At 39.5% G+C, this 13,729-nt stretch overlaps 1 protein-coding gene across 4 annotated transcripts in view; it reads right to left on the bottom strand.

Annotated features, from left to right (window-relative positions):
- Positions 1-776: 776 nt before the first annotated feature.
- pgap1 (post-GPI attachment to proteins 1) overlaps positions 777-13,729 on the bottom strand; it is a 308,887-nt gene continuing 295,934 nt past the window's right edge. For all 4 annotated transcript variants that reach the window (XM_031892786.1, XM_031892788.1, XM_031892785.1 and 1 more), the window contains one exon: positions 777-1,013. In XM_031892786.1, coding sequence (XP_031748646.1) covers positions 875-1,013 — 139 coding nt within the window. In that variant the 3' untranslated portion in view covers positions 777-874. The remainder of the gene's footprint in view (positions 1,014-13,729) is intronic.

The raw sequence follows: 13,729 nt of genomic DNA, 5'->3' as shown, positions 1-13,729 counted from the left end.
ACATAAAACAAGACCCCAAAAACCCCAGAAATATGTTTAAACTACCAAATTTTGTAAAAATTGAAGTGGTATTAGGGGGTGATGTCACAAAAATGGGCATGGTCACACATTTTTATTTTTGTGCCTCTTTACATTTTTCAAATGTTAGGCTGTATGCATTGGTAATTGTAAGTTTGGACTGTCTGATTTTCCACTCAGAATCTACCTATTTAATTCCTTTATGCATTAAAGGAGCAGTAACATCATTTTTTTTAAATTCCCACAAAACAGCTTTATAGCTGGATTTTTGGACCATGCCCATTTGACTTGCAAAGTGCCCCATAGGAGAAAGGTAAAAAGGTAATGGTAGCTTGAATTTCTCTGTGCTCTGAACCAGCTTAAAACTATGTTTCTATTCCTTTAGACCGCTTTGGGAGTAATTATGTGAGCATATATTTGATCTGCAGATTCTGAAAAAAAACCTTAGGCGATTAAGGCCATTTGTGCCAAGCTGATTTCCGGTTCAGCGAACAGAGGAATTCAAGCTGCCATCACCTTTTCGTCTTTCCTCTAGGGGGCACTTTGCAAGTCAAATTCAATCTGAAGATTTAAAAAAATGCAAGGGGAAGTAAGCCATACCTTGTTGGGGGAATTAAGTATTAAAATTAAGTATTTAAAAAAATTGGTGTTACTGTTCATTAAAGATTGCAATAAATACCCTAATTCTTCCCAGCATGTTTAAAATTATCTTATTGATTTTCATTTCTTTTGAGAAGGGCTATGGAATAAACTTACAATATAGTAACCATTTTGCTTTTATTGTATATCAAAACAAATCAAAGTATTATGAGGACACTACAAATAAAACATCATTTGATAAGGACCTCATTAGACATTAGACAAAGCAACACAATGCATGTAGAAAAAGAGAAAGAGCAATTAAGTAAGATACTCTATACAAATGTAAAGTACCAAATGCTACAATGATTATTGACAAAGGTAGTTGAAGTACAGCTGCAGTCTTCAAACATACACTGTAAAGAGAAAAAGAAAGCACTTTAATTGAAATGAGCATATTACATTAAAAGCTATTTTACATACTTACAGGAGTTCCTTCTACTTTTACATTTTAGGGTACATGGATGTATGTGCCAAAGTTTCATTTCCTATGCCATGCAACCTGCTACGCCATGCCTCCTATATTTTTGAAGTCACTAAATAACATTTTCTAAATATGCAAAAACAAATAATCTGTACACGTTTCCCAGCTGTATACTATGCATACAGTAACCACAATAATTTCTGATGTTCTGAAATGTCACAATAATGCTTAAATCGTTCGTAGGAAAATTTAGAGTTTACATCCTGAAAATCACAAATTTTGAGTTGAACGCATTGTTAAAACTCGAAAAATATTAGTTTAAATGGACATTTGTTTCCATGAATCCTTTTCATTTTTCCCAAACAAAAATTGCTCCAGCAGCGATTTTAGGAGCATTGGCACTCATTCTTGGAAAACAATAATGTGTTTAACTTTCAGTTGAAATTGGGTCAAACAGAACACAAATGATGGGATTAACTTTCCCTCGAAAGGTGTAAAACTGAAAACAATGAAGGGATTAACTTGTCCTTTAAGGACAGGCTATCACTGACTATTCTATTCCTCTGCTATTCTAAGCCTCCAAAGGACTCAATGGTACTTGACAGATCAAACCTGTTGAATTTTTATTTTACAAAAAAAAGTTAACATTAATAAATGACGAATTATGGGAGTTATTTTCTAAAACCTTGAATTTTTCTGGGAATAATAACGAAAAAATCAAGTCCTGGTGAAAACTTGTAAATCTCAAATTATCTAGAAGGAAGAAAAAAAATCTGATTTTATCTCATAAATGCTTAGTAAATGTGCCCCAAATATGTGAGAAGGTGTATAGAGAACACAGGGAAAATTAGAAGGACTGGGCATAAGAATGTAACCTTTCTTCCCAAATAATATAACCTATTATTGTGTTAGATATATGTGCACCCTACTTACACAGTATGTAAGATGTGAGCAAGTTTGTAGTTCCTTACAAACTAGTCACTAACTTAGTATCTGTATACAGTCCAAAAAAAACCCCAAAAAACAGGTTGCTTTTGGTGGATGAATTTGGCCCCCACCCTGGTAAATTTCAATGGACAGTCATATGTTTGCTCACAAATTTTGAGACCAGCACACAAAACAAACTGTGACAGGCAAAATAATGTGAAAAATTGTGAAAACACACTTTGTACCACTGACATCTCTGCCTGCACAGTTTTTAAAAGTGAGTCCACGGGTTTAAAAAGTGACCACCAACAATTTTGGGCCAAAAAGCTTGAGGGAACAATAGGGGGACAGTGTAGGGGCATTTATTTTTTGTGCACATCTTGGCCATACCCCAAATCAGCCCAACGCTTCCTGGACCTTAGGTTATTTCGGGCAAGTTTTAGGCTTCAATAACATGTGTTAAAATTAAGTTGGGTGCAAATTATTGGGAGTGTGAGACTGGGTTTACACTGTGTGTAACTGTGTGAAAAGGGGTAAAACATTTGTACTTGGATAGCAAACTGACTGAAAGATAAGTGAGGGGGATGAGGCCCAGCTACTGTTGCAAATGGAGGAGGCTTCACAACAAGGTCAAGTTGTTATTATGGGGGACTTTAATTATCCGGACATTGACTGGAATAATGGGGTTGGTAAGTTGGAAAAAGCTAGTAGGTTTGTAAATATGCTAAATGACAATTTTTTATTTCAGGCGGTTCAAGAACCTACTAGGAATGACTGTTTTGGATCTGGTGATATCTAATAATACTGAACTCATCTCTAACATTTGTGTGGGTGAGCATTTGGGGAAAAGTGATCACAACATGGTCTCCTTCGAGATAATGCTGCAGAAACAGCTCTATAAGGGATTAACTAAAACGCTCAATTTTAGACGTGCAGAGTTTGCCAGTATAAGGGCATCTCTGCAATGTGTCAACTGGGAAAGGCTTTTCATAGGGTTAGACACAGAAGGAAAATGGAACATGATTTAAAACATTGCTTTGCGAGTATACAGAACAGTATATTCCCCTTGTAAGCAAGGACAGACATCGAAAAGCAAAACCTTTATGGCTGAAGAAAAGTGTTAGTGTTGAGGTTGGTAAGAAAAACGTGCTTTTAACTCTTTTACTGCCAACGACGTATGGGATACGTCATGGCAGTTAAAGGGTTTAAATGCCAACGACGTGTCCCATACGTCGTTGGCATTTAAAGGCTGCTCTCTGCAGCGGCGGCATGTGACTATTGGATCAGATATTCTGACCACTAATTACACTGTCATGTGACTTATTTTGTTGTTTCACTGATTTGCACAATTTTTGTGGTTTTATCGCATTTTATCCCTGTATAAGTGTTCCTAATCTGTTTTTAGTGTAGCTTTGCCAGGTGTAACTTTGGTGTACAAAAATAACTTTGCCTATTTTGAATTCATCAGAATGTGTACTTTTCACAAATATATGGTTTTCTGGGGGTCTCTGTATAGTTAGGGGGGTTACTGCACATAATACGCTGACAGGGGGCTCTGTGTGCAAAAGCTGAGTTGGCAGGCGAGAAATCCATATGCGCTATTTTCATTTTGGGGTCAGTACATACCGCAGACTTTGGTATATCTATGCATATTGGGCATCAAACTGTTCAGTAGACCTAAGGTGTTCCTATTTGGGGTGACTTGCCTTTGTACGCAAGAAATTGTGTGAGATAAATGCGGCAAATTGCAACATTTTTAGGCAATTTTCTGAAATGTCATAAAAACCAATAACTTTAGGAAAGCTTTGCAGATTGGTACTTTGGTGTAGAAAGGACTCTTTACCCTTGTTGGATTTGTCAGAATGTGTACTTTCCAAAAATATATGGTTTTGTGCTATTTTCATTTTGGGTTCAGTACATACCGCAGACTTGGGTATATCTATGCATATTGGGCATCAAACTGTTCAGTAGGTGTTCCTATTTGGGGTGATTTGCCTTTATCAAGAAATTATGAGAGATAAATGCGGCAAATTGCAACATTTTTATGCGATTTTCTAAATGTCATATAAATGTCAAAAACTTAGGAAAGCATTACGGCTTGGTACTTTGGAGCAAAAAGAAATGTTTACCCATTATAGATTCGGGGGGATGTGTACTTTCCAAAATATATGGCTTTCTGGGGTGAGTGTACTTTTTTTGTAGCATTATCCCACATAAAGGATGTAAATGTGTTGATTTTGCAGGAGCTGAAATGATAGATCATATGGGGGTATGTTCCCATTGGGGCCCCTACATGCCACATACTTAGGTAAACCTATACATATTGGGCATCAAACTGTTCAGTGGACCCCTGGCATTCATATTTAGGGTGTTTTATCTTGGTACCTAACACTATGTAGGAGATAAGATGCTGCGAAGTGGAAGCTTTGAGGGGATTTTTGGAAATGTCATCAAAATTGCTAACTTTAGAAAAGCTGTGTGACTTGGTACTTTGGAGTAGAAAGACATGGGTACCCATTTTAGATTCGGGGGAATGTGTACTTTCCAAAAATATATGACTTTCTGGGGTGAGCGTACTTTTTACTAGTTTTATCCCACATAAATGATGTAAATGTGTTGATTTTGCTGGAGCTGAAATAACAGAAATGATTGATCATATGGGGGTATGTTCACATTGGGGCCCCTACATGCCACATACTTAGGTAAACCTATACATATTGGGCATCAAACTGTTCAGTGGACCCCTGGCGTTCAAATTCAGGGTGTTTTATCCTGAACCTAATGCTATGTTCAGGAGACATGGGACTTTCCAAATCAGTTGTATATTCGTGCATAAAATAATTTTTGTTTCTAGTATGTGTGTTTATATTATGGAAAATTAGATTTTTTTTTGCATTTTTAGACATTTAGAAGCCTATATCTTGTTACAGAATTACACAAACATTCTACCATATTTTGAAAGCTTAGGTTGTTCTGAAAAAAACGATATATTGTTTTCCTGGGTAAACTAAAAGTCCCCCCGAGGAAAGGCCCCTAAAGTGAAACAGTGCAAAATGTTCAAAAACTGTCTGGTAATACAAGTTCCGCTTTGACCAAAACAGCTGGCAGTAAAAGGGTTAAAAACTACCTTTATTTGAAGATATTTATTTTTGTTACCTTTTTTATGGAACTTACATTTTGGGCAACAATAACTGCCAAGCATTTCACCACTTTTTTAACCTCTATAACTAGTTGCTACTAGTGACCTTTCCCTTGAAAAACCAACATTAGGTCTTAAAGATAGCTAACATCAGACCAAGATGACAATTGGATCAGTCTTTGGATCAACTTTGCACCCATAACCCTGTATTTTTTGACTTGCTAAAAAAAACATCCAACCCCAGTTTGAGGTTGCGTGTATACAACAACATGATTTAAAAGTACATTGCTGTGACCCAGCTTTTTGTATTCCTCCAGGGGTTGGAGGTAGTGAGCAATACTATATAAAAAGGAAAATATTTTTAATTTTCAGTCTAATGAGTTAATAAGTGTTACTTATTTTTAAGGTAAGATTTATTTGTAAAAGGTAATACTTAAATTATAAGTAAGAGTTAACTAGCAGGTATTTAATCAGTAGCAAGGGGACAAGGGGAGTATCAAAAATGTTTAGAAAGTAAGAGCACTGCTGTTTTTTGGGGGTCTTGATTTTTGTATATTTTGTACGTAATTGAGAATAAAATATTTATTTTTATAATGGCACTTGGAGCATGCACCAGTATTAGCGAATTAATGTATTAGCAAACTCACAAACCTGCTAACTTTTTCTGACTTTACACATCTTTACTACATCTTTTTTAATCCCCCTGTTTCTCCTAAAAAGAGTGTAACCATCTAAACTCACGGCTTAGTCATACATTTCATACCACCAGATCATTTTATGTACATATGATTAAATCTAGGTCTCTCATTTTGTCTGATCTGAGTTCCGCGCTTTTGCAAGCAGGCAGCAGATGTTAGTATTTTTTGGTCTGATATTTATACTATTCATTGAAGAGCTGAATCTATAGTTACTCTAAGACAATTCTTTTTTTTTATCAGCTGGATTTTCTTAAAAGAACAGTAATATCAAAAAATTAAAGTGCTGTAAAGTAATTAAAATATAATGTACTGTTGCCCTGCACTGGTAAAACTGGTGTGTTTGCTTCAGGAACACTTTTATAGTTTATATTAATAATTTGTTGTGTAGCCATTCAAGCTGGAAAAGGAAAAAAAGGCACAGGTTACATAGCAGATAACAGATAAAACACCATTGTATTCTACAGAGTTTATCTGTAATCTGCTATGTAACCTGTACCTTTTATGCTTTGAATGGCTGCCCCCATGGCTATGCAGCAGTGTATTTATACTGTATGTATGTATAACTTAATTTATAAAGCGCCACAAGGGTATACAGTGCTGTACAATCTTACAAAATACAAAATTACACACAGGGAGGACAAGTGTTATATTTAATACAATAAATATATATACACAGGGAATAAGTGCCATGTGGTATGAGACACAGTACCATGTGCCATGTGAATAAGTATAATATAATATAATAAGTATAATTATAAGGGAATAAGTATAATATAATATAATAAGTATAATTATAAGGGAATAAGTGCCATGTGGTATGAGACACAAGAGGTCCCTGCCTCGTAAAGCTTACAGTCTAAGTGGTTGGGTAACATACAGGCACAAATTGGAAGGTAAGAGTGCACCAGGTATGGAGATTTGCCCTTAAGCGCAGGACTACGCAAAATAATGTTTTAGTGCTCCAGAAGGTAACAGCTGAGCTTTTGCTTAAAGGAGACATTTTATATAAAGTTCATATTCAGTTATAATATTCATCCTCTCTCAAAATGTGAAATGATGCAGAAAGAAAGATGTTTTGAAAGAAAGCCCAATTCTGAAGCTTTCAGCAGCAGGGCTCATGACAGGGGCGGGACCGCCAGCCCTAGGATGATGAGGGGTTAAGTTAGAGTGGGGCTGACGTAGGAGGGGGCGGAGTCCAGCTATGAGCCGTGGAGCAGTGACTGGAGGGTGCAGCAGCCATCTTGGGAGAAAGAGCGAGTCCCGCCCGCCCTCCCTACAGGCTTGTGGTTAGTTTGGGTTTACAGGGTTTGCACTAGTTGTCATGAATGTGGCCAGGGATAAAGGGTTTTAAGTGACTAAAGATTAGGGGGGGGGGGATCGAAGCTGTAAAAGGGGTGATTTTAAGAATATCGTCACGGCTAGGATGGCGGGTCCCTGGCAATGGAACAGGTGGGAGTTATGAGGAGGTAATGGCAAAATGCCTCTCTAAGAGCAAAGGGGTCTCTGGGAGGTTCTGTGGTTAAAGAGCTCAGGCACAAAATCCATGAGTACCCACCATGCTGGTAAATGAGGGCGGCTGGTGCGGTATGGTGCAGATTTGTGCGACATTGCCAGGGACCTTGGAAAAACAAGGCAATTAATTAATTGGGACATGTTTTATTATAGGAAGTTGTTGTTCTTATTATTATATATATGAAATGTTCTTGTTATATTTAATTGACTGCATGTATTTTAAATAAAGCTGTGGCCAACAACTATTCCAGCGGAAGAACTATTGTTGTGGTGTCAATTATTTCTAGGCCGGGTAAGTAATTTGGAAGGGGATAAGGGGAAGGGCTGGACCCTGCCCATGTCAAGCATTTTACCTCCTAAAACTGCCATTATATGAGAGCTGCAGAGACAACCACTCAAGTCTGAAGCCAGAGCAAAATGAGACATGGGAGTGTCCTTCAGTCTCCCACAGGAACTGGTCACAGCGCTGACTGACAGGCTTTACTTAGCAGCAGCAGGGAAAACCCCTCCCTCCTTCTGTGTCTCTCTGCTTGTGCTGCTGCCAGGGGAGAGGAGGGGGCTCTGAGCCAATATACTGAAGAGTCTAAACCGGAAGGTGGCATAAGGTCTGCATAGAGCACAGTTTTCAAGCAGTTATGGACATATTTGAACCCAAAGGTATTAAAATAAAAGCACTTCCTTCTATTTTACAGTTTTTTTACATGGTTTAGTGTATTGTAAAAATTTATGCTATATATCCCTTTAAAGAGAGTAGGTGAGTGTTCCCTACAGAGGGATTCAGGGATGGAGTTCCAGAGGTAAGGAGCAGCAAGATAGAAAGGTTTAAGCTGAGAGAATGCAGTGGGTGTGGATGGTGTAAAAAGACGGAGGCTATGAGAGGAGTGGAGGAGACGACCAGGAACGTCCAGAGAGACCAGTGAAGAAATGTAGTGAGGAGCAGAGGAGTGAAGGGCTTTGAATGTTAGCAGAAGGATTTTGTAAGCTATCCTTTGCTTAACAGGCAGCCATGCTAGAGAGCTTATGAGAGGCTGAACAGGTTCCCTCTTAGGAGAGAGCAGGAGGATACTGGCAGCAGAGTTTAAGATTGATTGCAGGGGAGAGAGGTGGGAGTCTGGGAGGCCAGTTAGTAGGAGACTGCAGTAATCTAAACGGGAAAGGATAAGGGCATGGATAAGTGTTTTAGCTGTTACTTGGGAAAGGAAGGGGCGCATCTTGGCAATATTGCGGAGGAAAAAACAGCAGATTTTGGCAGTGTTATTAATCTGGCTAGAGAAGGAGAGTGACTGGTCAAAGATAACCCCGAGGCAGCTTGCAGAATTAGGGTTGATGGTCATGCCATCAATAGTAATGGTGAAAGGAAGAGAAGGGCTAGGTTTGGTCGGGAAGACCATGAGCTCTGTTTTAGCTAGGTTAAGTTTGAGGTGGCGTTGGTTCATCGAGGAGGAGATAGCCAGGAGGCAGTTAGCAATCTGGGTTTGAACATCAGAGGTTAGTGCAGGGGTGTCTAAATATATATGTATTACATTACATTAACATTTATTTATAAAGCGCCAACATATTCCGCAGCGCTGTACAATAAGTGGGTTACATACATTGGACATACAGAGTAACATATAAAGCAATCAATAACCGATACAAGAGGTGAAGAGGGCCCTGCCCAAAAGAGCTTACATTGTATATATCTAAACTATATATGTATAAACTATATTAGTCTTTCTGAAGCAAATATGCAACTTTTACCTGTGCAGGCACTAAATTATAGTTTAAATACTTTAATACATTTTCATTTTATAGTGTTTCTGTTCCTTTAACAGGTATAGTATGTGCCCCAACACTCCTCCTCATGGCTCCATTCTAATCCCACAGTCCTATCTACACTTGCTTCCAGAATGCTCTAAACCCCTCCTTGCATAGCCCTGGTCTCCCTCACTACCACCACAACTAGAGAAGCAGAAAACCAATTCGGATGCAGAAACCCCAGATGGGAGCCCAATTTTCCCCACGCTAGGCTTTTTTGCTGTTACCTAACAGACTGCATCATCATCCTGCAGCTGCTCTCAGGGAAATTCCTGAGCAGCTGGCTACTCTCAAATGGCCTTTCAGATTCCACCACCCCCCCTCGCATCCCTCTTACCTTTCTGAGCATTGGAGCAGGGGACCTTATCTAAATCAGACCTTCAATCTTGCAACCACTCATTATCCCAGTTACAGTGCAAAATACTTGTTTTAAAACTGGTGTTTTTTTACTCCACTCTAAGATCTAGAGTGGAGTAAGATCCCCACTTAAAAAGCAAGTGGAGTCCTAGTCTGTTCAGGTGCAGCTCATTAAACCCCACCCTAATCAAACTGAGGTAACACAAACAGACACACTAATGTAGACAATGTACACTCTTTTTGTGTGAAAATTGAAAACAATAACATACTGATTGTGGGTTATACACAGTGGGGAATTTTCAGCTAGCACTGACCTAGGTACTCCTTATATATGTGCATAGGACATTACAGTATATTGTCTCCCATAAAGAGAGTGCAGGATTGCTTACTACTAGAGGAAATTACAATCTGATATCTGACCTCCTTCCTACTGTGTCTCATTCTTTATTGTATTTATCCGTGTGTGTAATTGTATATATTATAAGATAGTACAGTGCTTTGTATCCTTGTAGGGCATTATAAATAAAGTTATACATACATATACATTGCTTTTAGAAAAGACGCATTGCCTGTGGTATAATTAATGTGTAAGGCACATGGGTGCTAGGTGCATTTGCTGCTGGTGGGACAAATACTTTTGTATAATGTAAAAAATTGTAAATATTCACCACAATATTTATTACTGTAATGAAAACTAAATATAATGAAGCAGTAACTGCTGAATAAAATAGTGCAGGAAACCTAGCATACCGTGGCAAAGTATATGTATGTGTATGGCTAGCTTCAGGAACCTGAACTAGGCTGTAAGGAGCACTGGGTGACCGGTGTGTGTTCCTACCTCTAGGTCAGGGGTAGGGAACCTATGGCTCGGGAGCCAGATGTGGCTCTTTTGATGGCTGCATCTGGCTCACTGCCAAATCTTTAATAAAAAAATAATGGGGGCGTGGCCTGCGCTCGCCGGATAGAAGACCTGTTCTAAGCCTTAACACGTCTTATATCCGCCAAGCGCAGACCACGCCCTCCTCAGCATCGCATCCGGCATCCTTGGCACCCACCCTACCCTGCCCTCGGCGGATAGAAGACGTGTTCTAAGCCTTTGAACACGTCTTCTATCCGCCAAGCGCAGGCTACGCCCTCTTCTGCATCGCATCCACATCCTTGGGACCCACCCTACCTTGCCCCACAGCATCCGCGGCCAAACATATTGTATGGCTCTCACGGAATTACATTTTAAAATATGTGGTGTTTATGGCTCTCTCAACCAAAAAGGTTCCTGACCCCTGCTCTAGGTGCACCGGTTCCTGTGCTCCCCTGCATAGGCACGCTCCAGCGCGCATGTGCAGTGATGCCGGTGCCATGTCCTGATATCAGTGACATTGTCGCCATGTCCTGATGTACATTCTGAAGTCACTGGCTAGAAATTGGAGTTTAAATAGTGTTTCTTTCCTTGTTTTGGTCCCAAGCTGGTTTAGTGTATTTTGACCTTGCTAAAGGCTTTATTATATAGTTTACTGCTGGTTTTTGACCCTTGCCTGTCCCATGACTTATGAATCTTTGCTGCCTGCCACTTACCCTTTGCTCAACCTTGCCTTTGCCTGATCCCTTTGGTACTGCATATTCGGATTAACCTTGGCCGTGTGTAGGATCCCTGTCAACTCTACTGCAGAAAGATCTGGGCCCCAAGGCGTTGAGAATAGGTCCGAATAGGTCCTGATGGGGACCTATGGGGACCGAAACGTAACGTTTGCTGTTCATGCATTTTTAATACACGATTGATCTTTTTGAAATATAACTCGGTTTTGCTGGTCTTTTTTTTGGATATATATATATATATATATATATATATATATATATAAAAGATAAAGGATGCCGCACTCACAGGTCTTAGTGAAAAATTAAAGAAAAGTTTATTGTGTCAAAACTAACGTTTCGGCTGACTCCACAGTTTTGACACAGTAAACGTTTCTTTAATTTTTCACTAAGACCTGTGAGTGCGGCATCCTTTATCTTTTGTACTTATTTATCTGTATACTGCACCCAGGCATCTGTGACCTTATCTTTACGTGAGTGCCGGCTTTTTCTCCGTTTTGCTCTCTCTATATATATATATATATGCCCAAGTCACAGTCAAAGCCAAATCTACATATCAAAGGGGTTTTCTGTGAATGGTGGTGGGATAGGAGCCGAAAATCTCATTACGTATGCGAGAAGGTAAGGTATGGTTTTTATCATCAGAATCTGATCATTTGGTATGTGGAGCAGTGGCTGAAACAGGAGGACAGGAGTGAGGGGGGAGAGCAACTGGGAACAGCATCTGAAATAACCGGGGGCAGCATTTTCAGGCCTGGAGACCAGAGGACAGTCAGCCATGATGGGAAGACAAACTGACCTTTATTCTTTTACATTTGTGGTAACAATAATGGAGACTTATAATTAATTTTTAACCATAAAAAGAGTAAATTATGTTTTAGTTTAGTTGATTTATTATTCAATATATTCATTTTATGTACACTTATTGGTGTGGATTATTTGTTTGCTTCTCAAAAGAACCGTAACCCTAGTAAGAGGGGTGAATAATATTATTTTTAATATTATATCAAATCTTGGTATACATGGAACCCTCTCTTATATTGCCGCTGCTGGCTCATTGGAGAATGCCCTGGAAGCACTCCTTAAAGGAGAAGGAAAGGTCTATGTAAAATACAGCCATAAACACTCACAGAAACGCTGCACTGAGTTCTCTTTCGAAAGAAACAGGATTTCTTGTCTCTTTGTTTTCCTGTGCCAAAATCTGCACAGCTCTCTCTTCATTTCCCTCTCCTGCTCCACCCTCCCCCAAGAATGCTAAGAACTCCCTTCCCCCATTAGGAATGTGTGATCTGATCCAATCAGCAGGAAGCTTCCTCATAGTCAAATGCACGGTGCAACCACTGTTCTACATACATAGTTACATAAGGTTGAAAAAAGACCAGAGTCCATCAAGTTCAACCCTTCCAAGTAAACCCAGCACACACAACCTTATCAATCTATACATTCACATACATAAACTATATATACAACCACTAATACTAACTGTAGATATTAGTATCACAATAGCCCTGGATATTCTGATTGTTCAAGAACTCATCCAGGCCCCTCTTAAAGGCATTAACAGAATCTGCCATTACCACATCACTAGGAAGGGCATTCCCCAACCTCACTGCCCTCACCCTGAGGAACCCCCCACACTGCTTCAAATGGAAGCTCCGTTCCTCTAATCTAAAGGGGGGGCCTCTGGTGCGCTGATCGTTTTTATGGGAAAAAAGAACATCCCCCATCTGCCTATAATCCACTCTAATGTACTTGTACAGAGTAATCATGTCCCCTCGCAAGCGCCTCTTTTCCAGAGAAAACAACCCCAACCTCGACAGTCTAACCTCATAGCTTAACCCTTCCATCCCCTTTACCAGTTTAGTTGCACGTCTCTGCACTCTCTCCAGCTCATTAATATCCTTCTTAAGGACTGGAACCCAAAACTGCACTGCATATGGGCCCACTAACAACGGTTCTGCTAGATCTAATAAGCAGAAGTCATAGGATGATAACCAGCACTAACGAGTAAAGACATCAGCCAAATGGGAAATGGCAATGCATCAATCACGCAAAATTGTAGGTTGCATGTATTTAGGGCAGTAAGGCTGATGTTCCATGGAGCATGTTAGTCGCCCGCAATAGTAGAGATCTGCTATCGTTCCTAAATTCCTTTCCACCGGCAACAATAGGGGTCGGTGGTGGAAAGGCCATTGCAATGCTTCGGTTTTCCGAAGTTGCCTGCAGAAGGAAATGTCTCCTTTCCACCGGGCCTGAATGCTGGGTGAAGTCTGGGTGGTTAATTGCTCATTAGATCTACCAGAACCATTGTTATGCTGCGGAACACATTTACCTTTAAGTAGGCAGCAATTGGATTACCAAAGTCTTCAACCAAGCAAGGCATTCAAATTTATATTGCTGCAATGGCAAAATGTTTCTTTTTAAAGGAACAGTAACACCAAAAAAATAAAGTGTATAAAAGTAACTAAAATATAATGTGCTGCTGCCCTGCACTGGTAAAAGTTGTGTGTTTACTTCAGAAAGTCTACTATAATTTATATAAATAAGCTGCTATGTAGCCATGGAGGCAGCCATTCAAAGGAGAAAAGGCACAGGCACATAGCAGATAACAGATAAAACACTATTATA

Source organism: Xenopus tropicalis, chromosome 9 (genome assembly GCF_000004195.4).
Source record: "Xenopus tropicalis strain Nigerian chromosome 9, UCB_Xtro_10.0, whole genome shotgun sequence".
Taxonomy (NCBI): domain Eukaryota; kingdom Metazoa; phylum Chordata; class Amphibia; order Anura; family Pipidae; genus Xenopus; species Xenopus tropicalis.
Note: the sequence above shows the minus strand (reverse complement) of the source record. Positions and strands in the feature narration are given on the sequence as shown.